Raw genomic sequence first — 27774 nt, forward strand, 5'->3', positions numbered from 1 at the left:
GCAAATTTGATGATATGCACATATTATGTTGGAAGGATATGCCATTAGCATAAGAAATTGCTGTGGAATACAAGTATGCGGGAAGAGCAACAAAGGGACATGAACAGATCGCTAATATTTATGAATTGATAGCATTATACTAAGCACCAAATCGTAAACAGGACCAATACAGCCCCTGTGTATAGTATCTCTCTCATGCAGCCATTTTGAACCAATTCAAATTATTTCAAATCTGCAAAGACACAGGGAGGTCAGACAAGACTACATTACCAACTTGCCAAACAAAATATATCAAGAGGCTATTTATTTATTTAGAAGATTTTTAAGCCACCCTTTAGGGCACACTGTCCTCACAAGGTGGTTTTCACAAAGTTAAAAACAAAACATCACCACGACCATTGCAGCAATAAAATACTCCACCAACCCCTTAATTTGTAAGCAGCAGCAATAACATGGTTTAAAAGAACAGCACACTAAATTTAGACAGACACAGGCTGGAATAAAAATTACTTTAAGGGCCTTTGGCATTTCTCTAGGAAGGGAATGTTAATGGTACAGGGTCACAGCTGAAAAGGCCCTGTTCTTGGTTCCCTCCAATTTAACAGCTTTCCAATTTAACTGGTGGGCCAGAAAGAGCAAGGCCTTTGGTGCAAATCTTAAAGTTCTGGCAGGTTCATACAGGTGCAGAGAGTCCTTCAGATAACCCGGTCCAAACCATTTAGGAAGGAAGATGAACTTGTGGCCCTCCAGGTGTTGCTGAACTACAAGTCCTATCAGTCGCAGCCAACTTGGCCAATGGTCAGGGATGACAGGCAATATCTGGAGGGCCACAGGTTCACCCTCAATCACTTGTGCCCTTGAAGGCCAAAACCAGCACTTTAAATTGGGCTTAGAAATGAACAGGAAGCCAATATAAATAGTAAGGAATTGGTGCGATAGGATCACCTGCCACCCACAAGCATTTTAATTGCTGCATTCTGTACCAGCTGCAGTTCCCAAGCCATCTTCAAAGTGTAATGTGTATTAGGTGGGCTAATAAGGATTTCTACAAGCTACTAAAATGTTGATAACATACCTGCAAGACTTCATTACCACATTGCAAAATTAAATGGTGTTGTCTTAAAACACATACATACACACACATCAGCAGCATGTTCTTCCAAACCAAGGCCCAAAGATACATCAAATGTTCATTTTCTTTGAAAATAAATCAAACAGTAATTAATTTCAGCTCACAAAGTACTGCTGAATATCTTGATAGCAGAAACCCAGGGAAGCCACCCCCACTTCCGATATTCTTTTCCACACCATTCAAGAGGGACTCACTGGCTACAGTTAAAGTTTTAATCAATAAGTTAATTACTCTTCTAATCAGCTTGGCTATTTTGCATGCATTGATTTTGCAACCCCCTGAAAGTTATATCCTTCTAGCTTCTTCTCCATCACAATTCTTATCTGTAACAAGTGATTAAAAAGGGGGAAAACAAAATTGATCCGATTTTAATCTAGCCACCTGGCAAAAAGCATGAATCAAAAGTTACTAATTGCTTCTTTGGATTTCAAACTTCTGTATCTTAAATGTAATTTAAATTCATGAAGTGGCTAATGGAGCATCTGCAGGAGAGCACAAATATCTAGCTGTTTGTTCCATCTGTGGAAAACCATAATGGTTTTTTGTTTTGTTTTTATCACAACAAGGGGATTTAGTCACCCCCTTTTGCAATGCTACATCTGCAGGTTGAAAGCTGATAAATAGAAGTATTTGCATGCAACTGCCTTTGCAGCTCAAGGCGAATGTGTTCTGTCACCTTTGTATGTAGTGTTTCTAGTCTGGGTCTGCTTCAGGGCTGTGATGGTAAGGGGCCTGGACCTGTTTAACTTGTTTGAGGAGAGCCCATAGCACAATGAATGATCCGCTGCACGCTGTCAGGTTCAATCTCCATCATTTTAAAAGGAATTTAAGGGAAACAGCTTTGCCAAAACCTTGACAGTCAGAGAAAACAATAAAGGGCCAGCATCTGATAGGGTGTGACTATAAGTTGACCTTGCTGCTAAATAGTATACTGTAGCTTCATAAGAACATATTCTCAACTTACAAATGGAGAACTGAGAAATAGTGATGGTCAATTATTACTTTAATTAGTTGTTATACAGTTGACTCGCATCTTGCGGGCGTTTAACTTGCACAATTTTAGCTTTACATGCTTGGTGGCTGGCTGAAATCGCACACACAAGGCAAACTTACTATTTTCATTGAGGTGATACAATGTTATGCCAAATTAGCAACATAATATGTTCAATGTTTCTAATTTGTTAATTTTATTTTACAATACATTTGTTTTTCTAAAACTGGATAAAAAACATTGATTTACAAGGCATGCTCCCATGCTGGCGGTTGGTTATAACTAAAAGCCACCAAATGCCAATTGTTTTCCCAAATGGTACAAGGAAAGAGAATGAAAATCAGTAGAATTAATCAGGAACCTGATAGTCCAAAATGCTCAGGAAGGAAGAGGCCACGCAAGTCCGTTACTGTGGAGGGGAGAAAAGTCAGGCTAAATTATAGATTAGGCCTCTTGTACAGTATGGGGTTTGTTTGGGTTTGGGTTTTTTGTTGTTGTTTTGGTCATGCTATTTACTTATCCAACTCCATGTTATTACACAAATATATGCAGGATGTGTTACAATGGATATAAAGCTACTAGTCTGTAATGGGGCTGATAAAATGTTGCTTGGGGGCCTGCAAATCCTCCCCAAATTTGCATGAAGCCTGCAACTGCAAGAAAATAAATTGTATTGAACTTCTTCCAAAAAAAAGCTAAAAATTGGATTGTTAAATCTTTCTAGACCTCCAAGAGCTACTCAGTATAGTGCCATGAATCGCAAATTAAAAAATTAATATTTTATATATGTTCTCCTCAAACAAGATAACTGCCAAGAAAAAAAGTCAGGTATGCATATTCATACCCAGAAATCATCCCTTATTCATATACTTGCACACTTCTGCAATTTTATTCTGTAGAGATTGGTATTCTTAAAAAAAGGAGAACAATCTGTAGTGGAAAACTTGAGAATTTGCTCAAAGCAGGGTTCTATCCAACCTATCCTATGTTTATGGTTTACAGATGCAACCCTAATCCTAATTACCTGTGAGTAAACCCAACTGAATTTGATAGGACTTACTTCCTAGAAAGAAGTATCTGAAGAAGTGTGCATGCACACGAAAGCTCATACCTAGAACTAACTCAGTTGGTCTTTAAGGTGCTACTGGAAGGAATTTTTTTATTTTGTTTTTACTTCCTAGAAGACATGGTTAGAACTGCACTGTAATGCTCTCTACCTCACACTAAGCCATACATACTACTTTCCTGTATACACTGCTCTGACAACCTACAGAGTTAAGGTTGCAAATCCTGCAATCTTAGATTTCCAGAGATTAAGTCTTATTGAACTCAGTTGGGGTTACCTTTGAGTACACAGGCATAGATAGGATGGCACTGTAAGTGGTTTTTTAAACCATCACTTGACAAGCAACATCCTTCTAGCTTCTCATCACATATCTGTAATCAGCCATAACTACAACAAATAAAACTAGTGCTTCTGAGTGTTTTTTCCTTTGAATTCCTTTCCTCAATGCCTGCACACACACAAACACAGGTTCCGATCCTAACCATGCTTACTTAGGAGTAAGCCTAACTTCTACCACCACCCTGCCATTCTGATCACCCACCACAAGATGGAGAACAAATCTGGAGGCTCCCAGAACGTTTAAGATTCTTCAGGAAGCTCACACAAACAAGCCAAGCTAGACACATTGGGGATAGTTAACAAAGCAAAACAAGATCTCTGCCAAACACACTGGCAGGACAGTTTGTACGCACAAAACCTTGAACCCAGTTTAGGACCCCAGTTTAGGTATCTGAAGAAGTGTGCATGCACACGAAAGCTTATACCCAGAAGAAACTTAGTTGGTCTCTAAGGTGCTACTGGACAATTATTTATTTATTTTTATTCCAGTTTAGGAGGGTCAATTCTGTAAATGCCTTTAGGCTGAACAAAATCTCACCACCGGCTCGTTCATCCCCACCCCCGCCGCCCGACCCTTTCCTTAAATGAATCCGGCAACGCTGCTTGCGTTTCCTTCTCTCACCGTCAGGGAGACCAAGAAATCCCCTCGATCCATGTGCGCACAAAACGTCAGCCGCACGCTGTAAACACACCCGATACTCGCTCCACATGGGCGCAGCCATATTGAAACCTTCCGCCCCACCCCCTGGTCTGTCACATGACCAGCGCTTGCTCAATCAGCTTCCGCTAACGAAGAGTTCACAGGGCCGAGCGCTTGCAGCAGGCGCGTGCGCGGCGTCGGAAAGCGAAGCCGCGGTGAAGCATTTGCCCTCTTTTCTGTGCCCTTGGCACCTTCGTCTGTCGCTTGACCGTTCTAATGTCTCACTGCAAAGGAAACTGATCTGTAGAAAACACAACTTGGGGGAAAAGAGACAGGGCACGTATTTTTGTAAACTAAGAAATATTTAATAAAAATATTTTTTTTTTAAATAGCAGAAGGATGATTGTAACCCATTTTAGACTGTAGACGAGAAATACCTGTCAGTCGTGTGTGTGGGTGATGTTTTATCTTTTTTGTGTTATGGAATATTTAGTAGTGTGTGTATGTGTGCTATTAAGCAGTGTTTATACACCCTTTAAAAGAGAGCACGTTATAAAGGATAATTGATAGATAATGAAGCAGCTCCCACCCACCCTATTAAATTACAGTATGGGGGAAAGCAAACAGCTTGGGGAAATCTTTCAGCTAATAATGCTACAGAAGAAGCAGAATTCTAAAGCTTATTAAGCATAATAGTTAATTCCAACCTGGCTTCCCTTCTTGCAGCAATAATCTTGATGAAAACTATTCACAGGTAGTCTAAATAAAGCAGATTAGCAATAGCATGCAACTTTAAAAAGAGGACTTGGAATGTGTGCTGTTTAGGTATTTAAGCAAAGGTTTTCATTGCTCCTCTTCACAATTTGCAATGATTGCGTTCAGTTACAGATACCGTGCAGAGAAATGAGGCATTATAACTTCATAGCCTCACTTACCACACTGTAAAAAATGAAAGCTAAGGGCTTTGCATTTAATTCTGTGTAGAATTCATTTGATGTTAAGAACTGAGACATACACAGGGTTTTAGGAAGAAATATGGGAAGCTGCCTTATAATACCAGGCCCAGATATGTGTCCCTGGAGCTCAGTATTGTCTGTTTTGACTGGCAATTGCTATAGGGTCACAGGCAGAGGTCTTTTCCCATGACCTGCTACCTGAACCTGCTGATTTAAGATTCTGAGACTGAAGCTGAAATCTTGTGCATGCAAAATATATTCTCTGTCTCTGAGTGATGCTTCCTTATCCCCCCCCCCCATGCTCTTGTCCATCACATTGACATAACCACCTTTTTTTTTTTTTAACTTCAGTGCAAAACTGCTCCGTGTAGTTCTCCAGATACAGACCAATCAATATGATTTATTTTTTTACCACAAAGGATTTTCAAAAATATTAAGTGGACCCTTTCAAGTTACTGCAATTTTCTCTTCATTTTAAGACTAACTTTTTGTTATCATTTTGAGGTGAATAGTCTTTCTTCCCTAACCATGATTGTGGCTGACTCATTTTTCTGGTTTGCTGTGTGACGCATGACGATTTTGGAAAGGAACTTTTAATAATAATAATAATAATAATAATAATTTATTATTTGTACCCCGCCCATCTGGCTGGGTTTCCCCAGCCACTCTGGGTGGCTTCCAACAGAGATAAAAAATACACTAAAATGTCACATATTAAAAACTTCCCTGAACAGGGCTGCCTTCAGATGTCTTCTGAATGTCAGGTAGTTGTCCATCGCCTTGACATCCGATGGGAGGGCATTCCACAGGGCGGGCGCCACCACCGAGAAGGCCCTCTGCCTGGTTCCCTGCAACTTGGCCTCTCGCAGTGAGGGAACCGCCAGAAGGCCCTCGGAGCTGGACCTCAGTGTCCGGGCAGAACGATGGGGGAGGAGACGCTCCTTCAGATATACTGGACCGAGGCCATTTAGGGCTTTTACCGCTCCTCTCTTCCTGATCAAGAAACACCAGCAATTGGGGCTGACTGACTGCTGAAAAAAACCCTTGGGAAATATAAAGGTAAAGGTAAAGGGACCCCTGACCTTTAGGTCCAGTCGTCACCGACTCTGGGGTTGCGGCGCTCATCTTGCTTTATTGGCCGAGGGAGCCGCCGTTTGTCCGCAGACAGCTTCCAGGTCATGTGGCCAGCATGACTAAGCTGCTTCTGGCGAACCAGAGCAGCGCACAGAAACGCCGTTTACCTTCCTGCCAGAGCGGTACCTATTTATCTACTTGCACTTTGACGTGCTTTCAGACTGCTAGGTTGGCAGGAACAGAGACCGAGCAACAGGAGCTCACCCCATCACGAGGATTCGAACTGCCGACCTTCTGATCGGCAACTCCTAGGCTCTGTGGTTTAACCCACAGATCACCACCTTTCTGCTTTTTGTGAAATGGTGCAAAGAGATCTGCACCTACTCCTCATCTTTCCCTTCCCAATGGCTCGATTTAAACCATAGGAATTCCAGGTTTATGTTTTAAGGACCACCTGAAAGCTGTCAGCTCAAAATTGAGGGTGTGGGAGCCAGGAGCAGTAACTGAGATCCTGCCCCCATCTCCTCTGCCATTCAAGGCATCATGCACAGCACCCATGCAGAGTCAGAACTGCGATAGGGTGAGTGGGGCCCTTGCTCCAAGTGGGAACCCAAATCATGATTAATGTTATGTGTGTGTACACATTATTAAAATAAATAATTTTTATTTTCAGTGATACAGTGGTACCTTGGGTTAAGTACTTAATTCATTCCAGAGGTCCGTTCTTAACCTGAAACTGTTCTTAACCTGAAGCACCACTTTAGCTAATGGGGCCTCCTGCTGCTGCCGCACCGCCAGAGCATGATTTCTGTTCTCATCCTGAAGCAAAGTTCTTAACCTGAGGTAATATTTCTGGGTTAGCGGAGTCTGTAACCTGAAGCGTATGTAACCTGAAGCGTATGTAACCTGAGGTACCACTGTATAGCGGGTGATACTGAATGTTATTGGGGCTGGTGGTGAAACACAGTTGTTGTTGGTGCAACAACAACAACAACAACAACAACAACAACAACAACAGATGTGTAAAGGTAAGCTGACAGCAGCTGGGCAGATGTTTCAAAAGTAGGGTAGAAGTGCAAGGTGCCTTTCTTATTAACTGCTTGCATCTCTTTTGTCAAAGTTTGGGTTCCTTTTTGCTCTCCTTATTTGAACAAAAGTTCAGTTTTTAAAGGAAGCCGCCCTCTTGCCACTTATTAACCATACAGGCATCCTCTTGGCCCTTTCTTGATCTGCAGTATATATTTAAATGTTTAAATGATACATGCTTGTTGTTTGCCATTTTATTGCAACCGTTGTTAGTCTTTTTTCTTTCTTTTTTTACACCATAAAATACAGGGGTTGGCTTATGGCAACATTTCATGTTGTTTACCCTGGGTGCGAAGATAACCTAGTTCCATTTCTGCACCCAAGGCCAGCCAAATTATTCAGGCAGAAAAATTCCACAAATGTCTCTCCCCCTTCCTGGCAGTAAACTATAACAATAATATAGTAAATAACTAGCTAGCCATTTGCTACCCTTTCATGCTACTGGAATCGGCTGCCTGAGGCAGCCACTTCTGCCCAATGGGAGGACCGGCTCTGCAACAGGATAACAAGCTGTTCTCTGCAGAACAGAAAAGGAAATGTATCCTCTTCTTGGCCCAGTTTTTCATCATTTATCTCAGCCTTTTCAGCTGAGGATGACAGACATTGAAATTTGGCTACGACTCATTCGCTCAGCTCAAGGATCTCCTCCATCCCTCGCTTCATATTTGATTTGGCTAAGGCATAAAAGGTTCATTCATAAACATACTTTATTAAAGATAATGAAGCCTGCCATCACTGCTGGAGCTGAGAGCAAATGTGTACACAAGCTAAGCAGCAATTTCTGTTGAGGAGATGACCTTTCATCATTGCTCTTGATTCTTATGCACACACAAAGAAGATTTCCATTCATCCTAATGAGCTATGCTGGAATCAAGCTCTTGTGAAACGTGACTTCTAATAGCTTCCCTGCATAGCAGATTTCCAGGGAGAAGTCTTGTTTGTCTGTGGAGCAAAACCAACCAAGAGTACTGCAACAGCTTACAGTGGGAGTGAGGAACCTGTGGCCCTCCAAATGTTGCTGGACTTCAACAGCCATTATCCCAGTCATGCAGGCTGGGACTGATGGGAGTCGGAGTCTAGAGGAACCCAGGCTAACACATGAATTGTGTGGCAGGAGCATCCAGTTTTGCTGCACCATGGCTACTTGCTACAAGACCCTGATCCATTTTGTATGTGGTACAAATGCCAAAGCAAACATTTGCACACCAAAAGGGCATAGCTGTCAACTTTTCCCTTTTCTCGCGAGGAATCCTATTCGGAATAAGGGAATTTCCCTTATAAAAAAGGGAAACGTTGACAGCTATGCAAAAGGGATTCTATGGTTTGTTTCTACTCAGGCACTGGGACGTCTGCTCCAGAGGATCCCCCAACCCTCCAGAGATTGTTTTGAGGGCATGTGGGGGTGCTGGAGGGGCAGAAGATGAAGTTCCACTGCACCCACAGAAGCCTGTTGTGCCAACGCAGCTGCAGTGTTGGATACAACCTATGAGTCGTCATTCTCTCTTCCATATGATTCTTGTTATGTACTGAGTTGAATCCTAGAACAATAGGATCCAGAATGCAGCAGTCTGATTGGTCCGCAGGAGCCACCCAATCCAGCTCCAGGTGGAAGTGAATCAGCAACCTGATTGGCCTGCAGGAGCAGCCCAGAATTAGCCAGTCATGTGGGGCCCATTGTGTAAATAATGTATATATAGCTAGACGTTTTGGGGGAAGTTTCATTCATTGCTATTACGAGCTGAATAAAGAGCATGAAATTCACACTCAACTCCGAGTATATTTCAGTTCTGCAGTGATGAAATGCATAGCTCAGTGTTGGAATTGCAACTGTGGATTCGCAACAGGGAAATTAGAAGCATTAGGTATGTTGCAGGAACAACAGGCAGGCAGTAGTTGTTGTCAATTGAAGTGGACACTAAAGTCTTAACATCTGGCCTCTAGAATTTCTTTGGAATTCTCCTCTAGGTCTCAGCACTTTAGCAAACCCATTGGGCAAAGAGCTGGACTTGATTCTTGCAGTTTTGTGTTCAGGTTTCAATTCTGGCATGAACAAATTGCCCTGTATTGAACATGACGCTCTTTCTCAGATTCTGTCCTCTTGTTTTAAAAGCTAACCAGCCTCACTTGCAGGGCTCCTCTGTGAAAGCAAACCCACTATAAAGCACTTTGCAAATGAAAACAGCGACACATGCCCTGAAGTGTTAAATAGAACTTGAGTTTTGTCAGGAGCTGCTCACACAATTTCTGGCTATTCTGTGAAGAAGCAAGAGATAGGAACTTGGTTGTTGCTTTTAATTTAAAAAGTTAGGTTCTCACAATGCACCATTTTTGCTATAAATAATTGAAAACGACACTTTCGTGCCAATCCTAGAGCTATACAGAATGCACATCGTTCCAGTTGTGGTGTGCCACTTGCTACATATCAAAAGAATCACAGCTGTTTACAAAATCTCCTTGCAAAGAAATCTGGGAGTTATTAAATTTTCTAGGCGGTGAAAGGAAGGGAGAAGATGAGAGTGATTTGGCTGAAATGCTAATTGCTATAGATATAATCCAAACAGATGGGGGGGAACAGGCAGCCAGAGAGCTAATGGCTCCTCGGAGTGCTTAACAGTAGAAACACCTGTTTCAGAATTCATTAAGAAAAAATGATTAATGAAGATGTCAATTTTTTAGTAATTATAGAAAGACTTGAATGGTGCAAGTTATTATTATCCCAGTTTGCTTTGGATTCCAGTACTTTATTGGATGTCCAGGACAATCTAAGGCTAAAACTGCAATCCCAAAAGCATACAGTACTTAGTTGTGCTCTGTTAAAAATCTATGCAATTGATCCACAAACATTTTTTTTGTTGCTGTTTGAGGTTAAGGGTACCTGCCTGTTATTTTTAATTCAGCATGGATAAATGACACTATTACTTATCTAACATACAGTGAATTGGAGGATTTTAACGGTTAGATTTTTTTTTTTTAAGATTAGAGCTTTCTGTTTATAGTCCAAGAGAACTGTATTACATATAGGCACATTTGTTTCTATGGGAGTGACCCTTATATGCCAGCAAAAAGTGAGTGGGAAGGTTTACTCATCTCTTTAAAAGTGAAGTGAGATAAGATTCATCTCCTCTTCTATGAGAATCTGCTCACAGACCGACTATGAGTAGGCAACATCATCCATAGCACAACCATAATGGCTGAACATAGTCACCAAGACCATATAACACTGGTCCTGAAAGACCTACATTGGCTCCCAGTTCATTTCCAAGCACAATTCAAAGTGTTGGTGCTGACCTTTAACGTTCTAAACGGTCTCGGCCCAGTATACCTGAAGGAGCATCTCCACCCCCATCGTTCAGCCTGGACACTGAGGTCCAGCGCCGAGGGCCTTCTGGCGGCTCCCTCACTGCGAGAAGTGAAGCTACAGGGCCTTCTTGGTAGTGGTGCCCACCCTGTGGAATATCCTCCCATCAGATGTCAAGGAAATAAACAACTATCTGACTTTTAGAAGACATCTGAAGGCAGCCCTGTTTAGGGAAGTTTTTAATGTTTGGTGTTTTATCGTGTTTTTAATATTCTGTTGGGAGCCGCCCAGAGTGGCTGGGGGAACCAAGACAAATGTGTGGGGTCTACTTAGTTAATTAATTAGAGATGCATCTAGAATGAATGTCTTCCTAGGTGATTATTATCATTCCCTTTGTTTCTGTCTGCCAGAGGGGTAGTCATGTTAGTCTCTTGCAGCAAAAACAATAAAGAGCCTTGCAGGCCCTTAAAGAAGGCACAATAAATTTATTATGGCATAGGCTTTTGTGGACTGGAGTCCATTTCATCAGATATATGAAGTGTTGTCCTGAGCTGCAAGCCTGCAAATACAGGGTTTTGATGTATCTCTCTATGTTGTGAACAACGATGCCAGAAGGAAGGAAATGCAGGAAAGTACAGACAATGATGTTTATGTTTTTAACAGTGGTCATTCATATCACAGACATCCAGGCACTGGTACCACACGTGTTGTGTGATGAATATCCATTCTACCAGCCCAGTCCACAAATTAAGTGCTGAACCTCTTGATGTATTGCAATTCAGTGGGTTTCACATTGCGGTTTCCCTTTGATGTTCCTTTGCTCAAGGATAGCCACCTTAAGGTCAGCATGTCATACCCCCAGCCAACCGAGGAAGGATCACAACAAAGAGTGCAATCTCCATGCCTTCTGTGAACCACGCCTGGCAAAGGGATCACAAGAAACAGCCAGCTTGCATCTGGTCAGCTGTATATCAGGCTTAATTCTGGAAATGTTGTCCCAATTCCTCCCAGCTCCAAGCTCTTGTAGACCTCTTCTCCCCAGTGTTGTGTCCATGGTGTCTACATCTTTGGCCTCCTCAGTAGCAAGTCCTAACTGGCTGGGTTCCTCCCAGAGCTGCCTGAGGGTTCCCCAAAGGCTGTTCCCCAAAGAGGGCAGGGGTCTTCTGCCTCAGTGCCCCTGGCAAATTTAAATCCAGGGCTCCTGTGCTTTGTCAGGGAGCAGTGGGGGTTAGACAAGCCTTCCTCTGGCCCTGCCCGATGAAGCTCAGGGGAAGAGCCTGAAACATCCAACAGGGAAGCAAGAACCACTCTTCTCCAATCTTTGTAAAAAGGTAAAGGTAAAGGGGACCCCTGACCATTAGGTCCAGTCGCGGACGACTCTGGAGTTGTGGCACTCATCTCACTTTATTGGCTGAGGGAGCCGGTGTACAGTTTCCGGGTCATGTGGCCAGCATGACTAAGCCTTTTCTGGCGAACCAGAGCAGTGCACGGAAACGCCGTTTACCTTCCCGCCGGAGCAGTACCTATTTATCTACTTGCCCTTTGACGTGCTTTTGAACTGCTAGGTTGGCAGGAGCAGGGAGCGAGCAACAGGAGCTCACCCCATTGCGGGGATTCAAACCGCCAACCTTCTGATTGGCAAGTCCTAGGCTCTGTGGTTTAACCCACAGTGCCACCCTTCCAATCTTTGTAGAGGCACCTTATTTAGCCTGTGCCCTGTTTCTATATCCCTCCCAGTCTCCTCTCCCTCCCTTCTGCATAAGGCACAGCAGTGGGGTTCTTTCTTCAGTGGGGCAGATGGTGGAGAGTGACCCACCCTCCTTCACACACAGGCAGAATCTCCAGGCAATGTCCAAATGTGTTCTCCTCAGGAGTCTTCTTGGTGCCTGCTAGTGCAGATCAGGGGGTCCAAGAGCCAGCAAAGGACCAGCAAGCCCTGGCAATCCATCAAAGTCAGTTACATAGGCTCCTAGGATTTTGAAATATTCTCTTACTGGTTTTTCAGTATTGTCATTTTGGACATCAGAGCTGGGTCCATTTATTCTTTTGCTTAGGACATCGCTTGTTTCTTCTGCGTAGAGAGCAGGAAGGCATTGTTGGCAGGTGAGGGCATATGTCACATTGGAAGAAAAGCAGGGGAAATAATTCCTGATGGTGTGGGTCACATGGTTGGGTCCTGTAATAGTGTTGCCAGAGCAGACATGGGGACAGAGTTGGCATCAGGGTTTGCCACAGAGTCTGGTTCCTGTATATTTGTTGTGCGGAGTCTGTAACCTGAAGCATCTGTAACCTGAAACGTCTGTAACCCGAGGTACCACTGTAGTTGTATAGTGGTGCCCAGACGGGATGACGGCAGGGTGAAATCCTGGCACAACTGCACAAGTGCCTCCTATCCATAAATCCAGGTAGTAAAGATGTCATCAACACATCACAGGTAAAGGAGAAGTTTTTGGAAAGAGGAGCTTTAAAAAACACACCACATTGTTCTAAGTCAGCCAGCCATGTGTCCATCAGTCTGCATATGCTGTTGCTTAATGCCAAATTAATGTTTAATGCTTAATGTCGTTGCTCATCCATGACTTGATCCTGGATGATGGTACTGATCTGGCATGTATTAGCAAGACCTGGGTGGGTGAACCTGGGAAGAATTGATCTGACTCCACTGTGCCCACCCAGATGCTCAGGGTAGCATCAGTACAGGCTATATGGATAGCAGTGAGGAGTTGCTGTGGTTCATGGATGTCCACGCTGCAACATTTGGTTTCAGGACTCACTTGCAGTACTCAGCAATGAAATATCCACCCTATCGTAATGAAACTCAGCTTGTAAGGCAATTATTCTCAACCCTGAACTCTCAAGCATTACTTCACAGGAAATGGCAGTGCCGATGTACAGAACTAGCAATTTGCTTGAAATAATACTCTTGCTGCAGGCCATCCCCCCCCCCCATTAAAAACAAAAGTTTGGAGAGATTATTTGGACAGCTGAAATATCATTCTAAGCTAAAGATACACAAGGAAATGTGGGTGGTACTGCTATCTGCATCTATGTGGGGTTCTGGGAGTAATCATCACCCCATTGCACTTGAGTAGCAGAAAATCAAATGTAAGACTCGGATTTGGGTGGCTAGAAATTCCTTCCTCTAGCTTCTGAAATCCCTATTTCCTTTGTGGGTCCAGTCCGCCTTGTTGATAGATTTAGGTAGAACTGAGGAAATGAAGACCATAAAGAGTTCTGCTGGATCAGATCAACATCTAGCATCTACTTGTTTCTTTCAAGATCCCATAACAGAAGAAATAAATGCAGGGTTTTCCATTGCAAAAACCACCCCCTCTGCAATACATGGTGTTGGTAGTGAAACAGCACTTGGGTTCTACCTGGGATTATGGAAATGATAACCAGGGTTTATAGTAAAACCCACTAGGTGTCCAAGCAACATCCTTGAATAGCTTCAAGGCACCTTAAGCACATTATATCAAGGGTGGGGTGTGGAATTTGGATGGCAGGCCAGATGGCTATCTCTTCCATGGGCCAGGTGTGACAGGCTGGCTGATGGTTAAGCTGTGCATGGTGGCATCAGCAAAGCCCCTTTTGGGTGAGCCAAGTCGTTACCTGGCCCACACCTGATGCCCTGTATGGTATCAGGCATAAGGTAAGTGAGTGTAGCTTGGCCAAAATGGCCTCTTGGCCTGTCAGGCTTCAGGGAATCTGATCTCTCCCACAATGGGCAGCCAAGAATCACATAAACAAGAAGAGTTCTTACCAAGTCTTTTATTAAATATTCAGTGAGTGGCTTAGAAAAGGTGCTTCTATTTCAGCAATGGCGTTGTTCCGAGTAAAGCCCCACTCCCTCTGTCTCTCCTATTACACATCATCCCTATGCTGGCTGATCTGTGATTTCTGCCTCTGTGTTTTCTGTTCTCCTACTTTCAATACCCGCCAGCTGCTCCGGGTCTGCTGTTCTCCCCTCCTCTTCCCCCATTATCTCCCAGCATTGTTTCTCTTCTGTCTCAGAGTCATGACCTTCTGCAAACCACTGTTGTAAATCTATACTGTCTCCCTCTTCTATGGAAAATGCAGTTGTGGGGGGGGGGTCTCCTCCATTCCTCTTCAGCCCACTCCCTGACATGGGCCATAGGAGGAGGTTGAATCGCTCGAGTCAGTAGCACTCTTAAGAAAAAGGCAGCTGTGAAGGCTTTCTGAACCCTGTTAAAAACCTGTGCCAAAGGGATCAAGCATATATCAGTCAGAAAGGGAGTTCCAAAATTGTGTGGCTGCAACTGAGAAGGTCCTGCCTCTCACAATGACCTTGGGATCATAAGCAGGGCCTCTGAAGCAGATCTTCATGGGCAGGTATCGTCATATGGTCAAAGATATCTCTCAAGATATCCAGTGCCCCAACATTTCAGGTTTATAGGTTAACACCAGCAGTTTGAATTGGTCTGGAAGCTAAAGCTTATTTGTTTTGGAAGCAGAGCCCTCTTAATTAATGAGTGCAAACCACCCACAGCAGCTTTGCGTGTTTTTCCCCTCCCTGTACATAGAATTAGCAATGTGAAGTTAGATACAGTGCTTACAATGATTTAGATGTAATCTATAACACACAACTCCCCTCTCTGTCTAATTAATTCCTCTAATAGAATTAATCAGCACCCTAAATACAAGACTCTCTGGCAATTAAAAAAAATAAAAGATGCTCTCTTTCCCAAAATACAATTACCCTGACAAACTCAATTACACGCCTGAGTTGCTTCGTAAATTGTGTTGCTCAGTTGCTTCTTCAAACCAACCTGCGCCCTATTCAAGTTTTGATTGTTAAGAGAAATCGCAGCTCTCTAAATCAGATGGTGTTTACAAAAATATACGGCCATGATGTTTTATTACCCCCGTGGGCGAAATTAATTTGACACATCAAAGCTAAATGAGCAGAGCCAGGTGAGGGATAACTTCTGGGTGCTCTCCCACCCCAATTCAGCAGATGCAATTTACCGGTATATCAGAACAGTGTTTCTCAAACAGTGGGAGTGGACCCACTAGTGAGCCTTGGGCCTCTTTCATAGAATTGTAGAATCCTAGAACTGTACAGTTGGAAGGAGGGTCATCTAGTCCAACCCCCTACAAGGCAGGAATCTCAGCTAAAGCATCCATGACAAATGGGTAGCTGTCCTGTAAACACACAGACAGAAGGCAGGAGACTGGCAAATGCCATGTAGGGACACAATAGAGGTGTCTAATAAAATGCATGGTGGGAAGAAGATGGATAGAGGAAAGTAGACAGAACCCAGGGCCACCCAACGAAGCTGAACGTTGGAAGATTCAGAACACACACAGCATGTAGTCAAAACTATGGAATTCACTCCCACAATGATGGCCAGCAACTGGGATGGCTTTAAAAGAAGATTCAGCGAAGTTGTGGAGGATCAGGTTATCAGTGTCTGCTAGCCACATGTTCTACCACCAAGGTGGGAGGCGAGATGATTCTGAATGCTGGTGGCTGGGATTCACAAGTGTGGAGGAGCCCTCAGATCCTGCTTGCAGGCTTACCATGGGCATCTGTGCAAACAACGCACAGGACTAGATGGGCCTTTGGCCTGATCCAGCAGGGTTCCTCAAGCAGGAAGGAAGAACCTTGTTTATCAAAGCACCTGTCCGCAGTCATGGTTCCTCACCCCAGCTCAGGTTAGTTAGTGGAGGCTTGTATCCACACATGTATGGCCCCGGACTAGATCAGGCTGTGGGAGGGGGCTGGGAAGCAACCGTATGCAGCCCCCTCAATGCTTTTTATATTTTAATCAGAGCTTGATAGAACAAAATCATACATCAAGCTGATAGCTTTCTTCGTAGCTTCGGTAGCTCAGGTGCGATATCCCCAGAGCCCATCCTTTGCTCATTCTGCACATTTTCCCGGTCAGCAATGATGCACGAGATGACACTTGCAAAGGCCTGCCGAGCTCATACAATATTAGATAAAAATTACAAGTGAGAAGCTATTTTACTGCTATTTATTTTCATCAGCTAAGCATCACTCTCCTAAATGTCATTGCGGGCTGGTCGATATTGGCTTTTCAGTCTCCTGAAAAGTTTTGTAATTCTTTTTTTTGCCGCTTATGTATAGGAATCAATAATAGCTTGCTATTTGTTGAAACTGTGAAATGGCCAAGTTACCGCTAATGTGTTCCTGATTTCGCCCTGTATTATATTGCTGCTCACTCTGCGGAATGCAAATGGCTCGTTTTCAAGTTAAAGATCTATTTATTTGTTCACTTAAAAGAAGCCCTTAAAATTCACATTAAGATTTTCTGCCTTCTTCGCATCCTACATCCAAAAGCATTATAGAAGATAACTAATGATGCCACCGTGGTCTATGAGGATACCAAGCAGCTGAAATCTGCATGTGCAGGTAGGTACCTAGAGATTCTATGGTGCAGAGACATCAAGGGCAGAGTGGACCACACACTATATGTGTATTGGGTAGGGGGTGGGTTCTGACTACAACAGCAAACCTAGCCACCTCAACCTTGCCTCCAACTTACAAGCATTGCCCAATGGCCTAGGCTTGTACATACTAGCGCCAAAGCAAAGGGCACACACAGATCATAATGTTGGTCTCTCCTATGTGGTGTTTCCAGGCAGGGCTAGGAGAGACTCTTGGCTGAAATCCCAAAGAGCTGCGGACAATACTGAGCTAAATGAACCAATGATCTGACTCAGTATAAGACAGCTTCCTATGTTACAGTGCTCTGTGCACTGAACATGGATGTGTATGGGGAGAATTGCTGAACACCTGATCCCACAGCTCTCTGAGCACACATTGGAATTTCACTGAGCTTAGAATTGGATCAAAAGGACTAGAGTAACACTCTGTGTTTTAAAACCTACAATTGGGGCAACAGTTTTAGGACCAACCAAAATAGCGACCAAGCTTTCAGGTTCTCCGAAATTCTTCATCAGGTTGGATATTTAGCAAAATAGGAGGGTGGAGAGAGAGTAAAAAAGCAGCTTGGTGGTGTAGCCACAAAGTTTGTCATGGTTTTAAGATGGAGAAGATGGCAGATTTAATTGTGACTAGCATGCACATATCTGCTCAGATCCACTCCCCATTGGCTTCAATGGCTTTCCCCCTAGGCAAGCGTGTATAAAGGTGACCAAAGGCAGATATGGGCTTGTATCCCAAGTTTTATGTGGTGTAGACCCAATGGGATTAATAGATCTAAGGTAGTCATGTCCATTAATTTCAATGGGTTTACTCTGAGTACAACTAATGCTTTATACAACCCACTGTAGCCATAACTTCCAAGTCAAGTTTTATCTCTTCCACTTTCCCCAAACTTTATTTAACATCCAGCCTGGTTTTGGAGAATTTGAAAGCTTGCTCACTATTTTGTGACATTTTGGTTGTTCCTAACAAATCTGTTGCTGGACTGCATGCATTTAAAAAAAGAAAGAAAGAAATCCCCTTATAGATCAGCACAGCTTCCTTAGCTTTTTGTGTGTCATCAGATTTTATTATCCTTCTTTGCAATTGGTGCTGTAGTCATTCACTGAGCTAATCTCCATGTAGCAAATTCTGTACACCCTCACTTATTTTCAGTGAGTGAAGTGCAAGTAATAAATGATGGTAATTAAGTGATGATGAAGGGCAACACAAGTATTTATTTGCCAGGCGTACACAGAACAGGAAGGTTGCTACCTCTTCCTGGTAACCACTTTGGTTAGCAAAGGGAAAACTCAGAACTGTTGCTTAATAAGCCCCAGTTTTACTTGGCTGGTCTGAGTCTGCCATCTAGCGTTTTAGTGCCAGGCTACAGATTTTCCTTCTTAAAGGGCTGGCAAAAAGTTAGTTAGAAAAAGGGCCGTGTGGAGAAGTCCTTTTTTTTAATGAACTTTTAACCTAAGACTCTACAACTGCAAACACAATGTCAATATGCCCTATACTGGGAGCGGGCAGAGCTTCAGGTTTGCAGGATTTATGTCTTCTTATTTCTTTTATTAGAACCCCAAGATGCACCAGCCAGGTGCAAAATGGTTTCTCGCAAGTGGAGATTAACATCCTCTTGCCGTTAAGAAACAAGGTGCCTCTGAGCCACATACTCAGCCCCAGAATTGAGTCTCATATGAAAGTCCACTCCTGCCCTTCAAGCTTCCTTCATCTCAGCAGCCTCAGTTTGAAGCAAGGCAAAGCTCTTTTGGGTTTTGCTATTGTTTTTTTGTTTGTTTGTTTGTTTGTTTGTTTGTTTGTTTTAAAAAAAGGAGGCAGAAGCCTTGCTGATCGATTGCAAATTACTCAAGAGATCTAGCAGTAGATCTAGCAGTAGAAAGTAATGTTTATTCTGCTCCCCCCGCAACAGTGGCAAATGAGGCTACCCACAATCCTGCCTTCCAAATGTGCCACGTTACTACTGCTTACCAAGAGGGAAGCAGAAGACAGCAGGAACTTGGCACTGAGTGGGCACAGTTCCTGAGGCTACTGCCTTGTTCCTTCCCTTCCTGGTAAGCAGCACTGATCTGGAATGGTCAGAAGGCTGGAGAGCAGTGCAGCCTCACCTGTGCAGCCCCATTGGCGGCTACTCTGAGGCCTAGGGTGTGTGGACTGAAAACCAATATTCCCTCTCCTTTTCTCTCAGGGACTACCGCTTGCCCAAGGACTTGTGAGAAGCAGTGGCATAGCATGGGTTGCCAGTGCCCAGGGCCGTGTGGTGTGGCAGAGGGGAAAGGATGGAGTACGCATGCGCATTCAACTGCCTAATGGCATCTGTGTCACCCAGGAGATCGCAGCTGCAGAGATAAGAAAATAAGAGTTGTTCCATTGTATGGAGAAGTCACTTACTGGTTCACATGGAGAAGCCGTTTTTCACGAAGCCCTGCGACGGAAGCAAACAGCTGCATTGAGGCAGCAATAGGTGTTGAGATTTTGCACCCCTAACAATTTTGCACCCGGGGCAACCGCCTCTTTGCCCCCCCCCCCACGCTACGCCACTGGTGAGAGGAGTTGGTCAAACCCCAGCAATCATCTATTACCAGAACATTTACTCTTCCCTTAGTTTAATCGCCCATCTGTATCTTTTGAAAGGTAATCATGACAAGTTTAGATTCTTTAATCCTATGAGGAGTTAAAGTTGGAGAAGCCTTTTAAAAAACCCAAACAACTTGTCAAGTGGAATCTAGCTTCAAAGGAAGCAGTATATTATCCCTTGGACTTTCTGCTCACCTGAATTCTTCTAGCATTGACTCTTTCTAAATTGCCAAAAGAAAACAAACCACCAGTGTTTAGGATCCAGGCAGGTGCAGGGGAGGCAGTGAAGGGGTGTGCCTATGGAAAGTGGTCTACTGTTGCCCATTCTTGGAACTACTGACAGTCCTTTATCATGATGTGATCACCCAGCTCAGTAGCTCTCAAGCGTTAGAACCAGTGTCTCAAAGTAGAACGAGTTGAACAGTTAGAAGTATTTTATCCGTTTTCATTTTCCTTATCTCTGCCTGTTCTCCCTGATGCTTTCTATTGCCTGTTTCTATTAGCAATACTTGCTTGTGGCCAAGCCTTCTAGATTGGTGTGGTACTGCACCTCTACAGTTTCAAAACCCGCACTCTCCATTGTAAAAACAAGACCCACTGATATTCAGGAAGGAAGTGCATGGACCCACTACAGCAGGGATTAAAAATTCAGTCTCCAAATGCATGTTTAGGACAAAGGTGGGTCCTGGGTCTGGGGGGGGAAAATGACGCTAAGCACAAAAAAGGTTGAAAGAATTGATAAGGGAGACTTGGCACAGGTACAGTTGCTGAAGGATGACACACAAGCGCCATACAGCAGCTCTGTTCCGTTATTTTGTTTGCTTCTGTTTGGGTCCTGGTTGTATCTGTGGAAATGCCAATTTGAGAATCCCAGGTCAGCCATGTAGCTCAGTTTGGGCAGCCATTCCTTTTCCAGCCCAACTTATCTCAGAGAGTTTTGTGCGAAGATATACAGTGGTACCTTGGGTTACATACGCTTCAGGTTACATACGCTTCAGGTTACAGACTCCGCTAACCCAGAAATAGTGCTTCAGGTTAAGAACTTTGCTTCAGGATGAGAACAGAAATCGTGCTCTGGCGGCCCCATTAGCTAAAGTGGTGCTTCAGGTTAAGAACAGTTTCAGGTTAAGTACGGACCTCCGGAACGAATTAAGTACTTAACCTGAGGTACCACTGTAATGGGATTGCCCCCAACTAATGTTGGGCAGGGAGTGTTCTGTGGAGGGCTCAGGATCAGCACAATATAAATGCTTGAAAGTCTTGCATTGACCGTGTAAGAAAAAATGATCTTAAGAACATTTCTGGATCAGGCCAATGGCCCAACTAGATTTCACAGTGGCCAACCAGATGCCTGTGGGAAACCAGTTTCCAACAACTGGCATTCAGTTCATTTCTGTCTCCAACCTGGAACCCGCGGGCACCATGGCACTCACAAAGGTCTTCACTGATACACTGAGTGGTGCCCCTAGGCTCTGAACTTTCACTTTGAAAATAAATAAATCTCTAGACCTCCTAGAAAGGAGGTCGCGCCACAAAATACACAGGCACTATTTTAAGAGATTTCTTGTCGAATAAGCCAGCCTGGCTGCTCTGCTCCCACCCGTCAAATGTTTTTAGCCAATGAGTGAAGTCAGAGCTGTGATTGATAAATGGATTGTTTGGACACCAGGAAATGGGAGTCTACCTCTCTCCTTTAGTGGTGGCAAAAAATCTCACATGTCCACAAAAGGCAAAAAAGGTTTAAGTGTGTCTCCTACTATGCACTCACTCGTTAAGAATTTACTATATACTTACAGTATAATGATATACATGTATACTCAGAAATAAGTCTCTTTGTGTTTAATGGGGCTTACTCCTTGGTACTTTCTCAAAATTTCAAATGTACCTCTGGGGACCTAAAAGGGTTGGCGACCATTGCCCTAGAAATAACTTATTGGGAATAGTAGTATCAGTAGTAGTAATTTGCCTGGTTTGAGAAGCCTAAGTTTATGAATACTGGGAACTGTAATCAATTGGCTGAGCAAATCTGCATACATTTTCATATGTCATACGTTCTGAATAATTCTTTCAAAAAATTAGTGAGGTTAACTTTCATCTCCTTTCAACACGAAAACATAGTTCAACATGGTCATAATTCAGGCCGGAGTTAGTCCTCTGGCCCAAGAAACTTAATTCAGTACTTTGATGTGATAGCCATGTTCAAATATATAAAAGGATGTCACATAGAGGAGGGAGAAAGGTTGTTTTCTGCTGCTCTAGAGAAGCGGACACGGCGCAATGGTTCCAAACTACAAGAAAGAAGATTCCACCTAAACATTAGGAAGAACTTCCTGACAGTAAGCGCTGTTCGACAGTGGAATTTGCTGCCAAGGAGTGTGGTGGAGTCTCCTTCTTTGGAGGTCTTTAAGCAGAGGCTTGACAACCATATGTCAGGAGTGCTCTGATGGTGTTTCCTGCTTGGCAGGGGGTTGGACTCGATGGCCCTTGGGGTCTCTTCCAACTCTATGATTCTATTATTCTATTCTATGATTCTATGATTCTATGATGTCATCATTCTCCTGTTCTGGGAAAGGAGTTCTCTGCAAGAAACAGTTAGGGCAGGCTTTACCTTCCTTTGCCACTAGATGCAGCTCATGCTTCATTCTGAGTTACCTGTGGCAACACACAGTTTTGTTAAATCAGCTTATCATAGAGGCTAAATCCATACATTCCGGCCCCCGCCCCCACACACATACAAACACACGCACCCAAAATGCAAAGGCTGAACAAGATGGATCTTCATAATCCTGTGTTTCCTGAACTTCCTTTGCAAATGTGCACATTTTTGGCTATTCTCAATTCCAGTCTTCACAGCCCCACCAAGCAACATTATCAAGATGGCATTTACACACCCTAAGGTCTTTCATGGGCCAAATCATTTTAGATATGCAGCATCTGCAAAACCACCTTGAAAAACATTTCACTTTGAACCCCATGAGGAGATTAGGTATTGATTGGCTGGACCTGGCTATGATTGATTGATGATGATGATGATGATAAATTAAAAAAATTAAAAATTGTCCAGTAGCACCTTAGAGACTAAGTTTGTTCTGAGTATAAGCTTTTGTGTGCATGCACACTTCTTCAGATATACTGAAACAGAAGTCACCAGACCCTTATATATAGTGGGAGGGTGGGGTTTTTCTCAGAAGAGTAGTAGGAAATGGGTGATTGACTCAATGGGTATGGCAAACCTGTTGATCATGATCATCTGCATACTATCCCTTGCTTTTTCCTGTAGGACTAATTGCAGTCATTAACAGAAGTGTGCATTCACACGAAAGCTTATACCCAGAACAAACTTAGTTGGTCTCTAAGGTGCTACTGGACAATTTTTTAAAAATATATATATTTATTTTGACGGTGTCAGACCAACACAGCTACCTACCTGAATCAGTGATGATAATGATGATGAGTTTTTCAGCCTCAGCACTTCTGAAAGTCAACATGTTGGAAGAAGTTGTGATGAAGGGTGATGAGTGGCCTTCATAGCACATAGTGACATTATTCTACACTTTTTGTGTATCATTGTTAGTTTTGACTGATGCAGAGCTGCCATCATGGGTTGTGAAATATAATCGGAGTCGAGAGTGGATTTCATGCTCTTTATTCAACTCATAGTGGTGAGGAGGAATGGAAGTTCCCTCAGAATGTCTGCTTTATATACATTATTTACACAATGGGCCCCACGTGATTGGCTAATTCCGGGATTCTCCTGTAGGCCAATCAGGTTGCGGATTCACTTCCACCTGGAGCTGGATTGGGTGGCTCCTGTGGACCAATCAGACTGCTGCGTTCTGGATCCTATTCAACTCAGTACATAACAGGTTGGTAGCTTGGGTGCTTGCCAAGACCTATGTATCAGCCAATCCCAAGAGCCTCTGCTGCTTTTTGCTACTTCTACCTGTTCACCAGCTGCAGCCAGATTTGTGAACGGCAAAGAGAAGGAGCAGCAACCTTGATTTTCCTCTCCCTCTGGGTGTTGTTGCTGACTGGGCCTAGAGGGAAAGAGCAAGCACGTGGGCTGAAGGGATTGTTATCATGGAGGAGGTGGGGTGCCTGCAATGCTAGATGTTTCAACAGCACATATTTATTTAGTTGCTGTTTCTTTGCTTCCCATCCGCACTAAACATTTAAAGCCATATCATTCCACTTTAAACAGTCATGGCTTCTCCTGTCATTGGAAGGGTAGTTTGTTAAGGGTGCCAACAGTTGTTAGGTGATCCCCTGCTTCCCGCACAGAGCTATACTTTACGATACGATAATCTTTATTATCATTGTCCCATACAGAACAACGAAATTGAAATTACAGAGTTGCTTGGGAAGAGGAATGGACTGTTAAACCACTCTAGGAACTGTAGCTCTGTGAGGGGAATATGGGTCTTCTAACAACTCTCAGCAGTGCACCCTTAACAAACTACAGTTCCCGGGATCCTTTGAGGGAAGCCATGACTGGTTAGAGTGGTATGATACTGTTTTAAATGTATAGTGCAGATGGGGCCTTTAATAATACAAGAGATATGTTGACCATGTCATTATATGGCTTATTCACTAGGTTGGGCTGGACTTAGTTGTATCAAGAGGTTTCTGTGGAGATTGACAATGACAGTTCTTGTCTTGCTTCCTGACTGATCAGGGCAAGACCAAGATGTCTTGCTGCCTGAGGCAAAGGACAAGATGGCACCCTCTCCCATTCCATATACTGGAACCAGATGGACTAGCACTTGAATTTTACCTGAACAATGCTGACGGAACATCATCTTCCATGGCAGCTGAAGGTGGCAGGCTAGTTTAGGGGGTGCAAGGAACATTGCATGGCATACTGAGCTCTGTTTGCTCTGGACCCCTCCGCATCCGCCACCTGAGGTGGCTATCTCACGCTGCCAGATGGTAGGGCCTGCCCTGTACATGGTATATACTCTAAGATCTCAGGACCGGGATCGTAATATTGACCCATCTCGAGGGGGCATTTTAAAGAAGACTGCATGTGATGTGCTTTGAACATTCAGTGTGCTATTTTTACCGCCTTAGAGATCATTATTTGCTTCATGGTAGCTGCTAACCCCTTGAGATCCCAGCAATGCCTGGAATCAGCATAAATGCATTGCTGTGGGGCAATTATATACAGAAAAGATAAAGCAATCTTTTCAAATAATGAAAACCCTTGTATGCATCTTCAAGAGTCTGAGGATTCTGACACTGAGTAAATAATAATGATGCAGAATAAGGTTACAGGGTGGCAAGAGAAGAGACCAGGAAGCATTAAAGGCAACGTCCTATAGGCTCCGTGTGTGAATGACAGAGCTATGCCCTGAATACCCTCTGAGTCTTAATGAAAAGCATCAGGGCAAATCAAAGTCAAGTTGCTGTCAAAAGGACTGAGACTTTGGAAGGTTGAAGGGAAAAGCGACTTTGCCACAATATACAGTGAAACTCATTCAATGCAAGTTGTGGAGGCTATAGGCTGATGACTGGTGCAAAAAAAAAACACCTTGCTTTTTTGCATTATTATTTAATTTGCTTTGAGTCAATGAAATGAGTGGTTTTATATTGACTTCCATTTAAAAGGGGGGGGGAGAGGAGTAGCCATTTTCTCCCCAGGTCATGTGCCTTCTGGGGTAGTTTGTGCACCTTTGCTCCCCACCCTGCACTCATCTCCAGCGTGGAGATGTCAGTGTGGTGTAGTGGTTAAGAGCGGTGGACTTGTAATCTGGTGAACCAGGTTCGCTTCTCCATTCCTCCATATGCAGCTGCTGGGTGACCTTGGGCCAGTCACACTTCTTTGAAGTCTCTTAGCCTAACTCACCTCATAGAGTGTTTGTTGTGGGGGAGGAAGGGAAAGGAGAATGTTAGCCACTTTGAGACTCCTTTGGCTAGTGATAAAATGGGATATCAAATCCAAACTCTTCATCATCATCATCATCTCTCACCTGTTGGCATGCAACAGCAACCACATACCAGGAATTGGCTTTGACTGGCCGGCTACCTCAGGTGAGGGTCGCCAGTGGGTCTCAAACCATCATTGAGTTAGGGACTTCCCCTGCATGCAAAGATGGGCTTGGGTGGGTTGTGCAGATGAGACCAACAGTGACTCATGCGAAATTTTGGTCCTGGAAGACAGTGTCTCAGATTTGGACCACATCATGTTGGGGGCGGGGTATGCTGGTGTAACCTCAATACATTGTACCGGATGAGGGTGAGGATGAGATGGAGTGAGCATGCTCAGCTTTGCTCTCCCCTTCACATGTTGATTAAATGAGGGAGGGGGGCATTTGAATAAATCATGAAATTCTAAGGTGCTACAGATACCTGTATATCTATGTATCTATATCTATATAGATATCCCAGTTTGAGCTTTGTCTGTATAGCCCAATATTCCGAGTTGCACCTGGATAACCTTCCTGTCCCAAGGAAGAATGATTGTAGACATTAGAAAGCCCAGGGGGATTTATGTTTCTAATCTGACATTTGTGTCTACCTTTCTCATAGTTCCTGATGGCTTTAGCTTCCCAGCTGCGAGCATCTATCAGCAAGATATGCTCACATTTTATTTTCCTGTTAGTCATATCACCATACTTATTTTAGTTTGCTTCTTTTTTAAAGTTATCTGACAATTCTTGTTTCTGTGGTCTGCTGCAGATAACAGGCGTGTAGAAAGAGTCCGATATTGTTGGGGGCATAGGCTGTTGTCTGCAAATTTGTTCACTTGGGAAATTTCCTAGTAAATCAATGCATCTGTATGCTGCCTTGAAGGGATGAATGAAATCATTTAAATAAATAGATTTGCAAATAGATTTGTACCATATTTATTTATAAACAAACAAACAGGGCATGCTGGAGGATTGGGAAGGTCAAGGGTTAAGGACTGGGTTAGGCTACTTCATCATTAACATTTAACATTTTTGTGTCATCATGATGCTTAAGTGTCGAAGGCAGTAATGTAAAGGTCTGGGATGAGGTATTTGGGAACAAAATTACCCAGGGAGAATTAAATACTACAGCCTTATCTCTTGTGGTGCTTATTTCCCTTACTCCCCTCAGTGTGTAATAATGACCTGAGTCTCCTGTTTTAATAACTGTCCTGTTTTTAATGGAACTGTTTTATTGTTTATTTTAATTATGGATGTTTATATTTTAAGGCTAGCATAATTGGGTTTTTTATACTTGTAAACCACTTAGAATGTTAAAACAAAACAAATTCCTTCCAGTAGCACCTTAAAGACCAACTAAGTCAGTTCTTGGTATGAGCTTTCGTGTGCATGCACACTTCTTCAGATACACACTGTGTGTATCTGTGCATGCACACGAAAGCTCATACCAAGAACTGACTTAGTTGGTCTTTAAGGTGCTACTGGAAGGAATTTGTTTTGTTTTGACTATGGCAGACCAACACGGCTACCTATCTGTAACTGGAACACTTAGAATGTTGTTATTGTCTTGCATTAAGTGGTATATTACTTAAATAATTCTTAATAGGTTTTTTTTTAATGACAGTGGAGAAAAAAATACCAATACTGATATTAATTTCACTAGCACTTGAAGAGTATAACCATAGTTATAAATTATTATTTTTTTGAAATAAGGAATGTTATGACTACTTTTGCATTAGTGCTCCTAGTGACAATGGATGGATACAATTAGTACACCTTTTACTGCGTATTGTCCAAACGCCACTTAATGTGTCCAAGTCAATTCCACATAATGCTCAAAAAGGCAAGAAAATACATGGAGAGTTGGGGGAAAGTCTGGTGTGAGAGAGCCAGTGTGGTGTAGTGAGTGCCAGTGTAGTGTATTGGTGTAGTGGTTAAGAGCGGTAGTCTCGTAATCTGGGGAACCGGGTTCACTTCCCCGCTCCTCCACATGCAGCTGCTGGGTGACCTTGGGCCAGTCACACTTCTCTGAAGTCTCTCAGCCCCACTCACCTCACAGAGTGTTTGTTGTGGGGGAGGAAGGGAAAAGGAGATTGTTAGCCGCTTTGAGACTCCTTAGGGTAGTGACAAAGCGGGATATCAAATCCAAACTACTACTACTACTACTACTACTACTACCACTACTACTACTCTTCTTCTTCTTCTTCTTCTTCTTCTTCTTCATAGATATAAGGATATAATAATATGTCAGGAGTGCTCTGATGGTGTTT

At 43.3% G+C, this 27774-nt stretch overlaps 1 protein-coding gene across 5 annotated transcripts in view; it reads right to left on the reverse strand.

Annotated features, from left to right (window-relative positions):
* Positions 1-4273, reverse strand: part of SLC25A26 (solute carrier family 25 member 26) — a 129972-nt gene extending 125699 nt beyond the window's left edge. For all 5 annotated transcript variants that reach the window (XR_014154133.1, XM_081853901.1, XM_081853900.1 and 2 more), the window contains exon 1: positions 4151-4273. Coding sequence is in view for 4 of the 5 variants with exons in the window: in XM_081853901.1 (XP_081710027.1) it covers positions 4151-4183 (33 nt within the window). In the remaining variant the exon portion in view is untranslated. The remainder of the gene's footprint in view (positions 1-4150) is intronic.
* Positions 4274-27774: the final 23501 nt, after the last annotated feature.

Source organism: Podarcis erhardii, assembly GCF_964252035.2.
Source record: "Podarcis erhardii genome assembly, chromosome: 2".
NCBI classification, from domain to species: domain Eukaryota; kingdom Metazoa; phylum Chordata; class Lepidosauria; order Squamata; family Lacertidae; genus Podarcis; species Podarcis erhardii.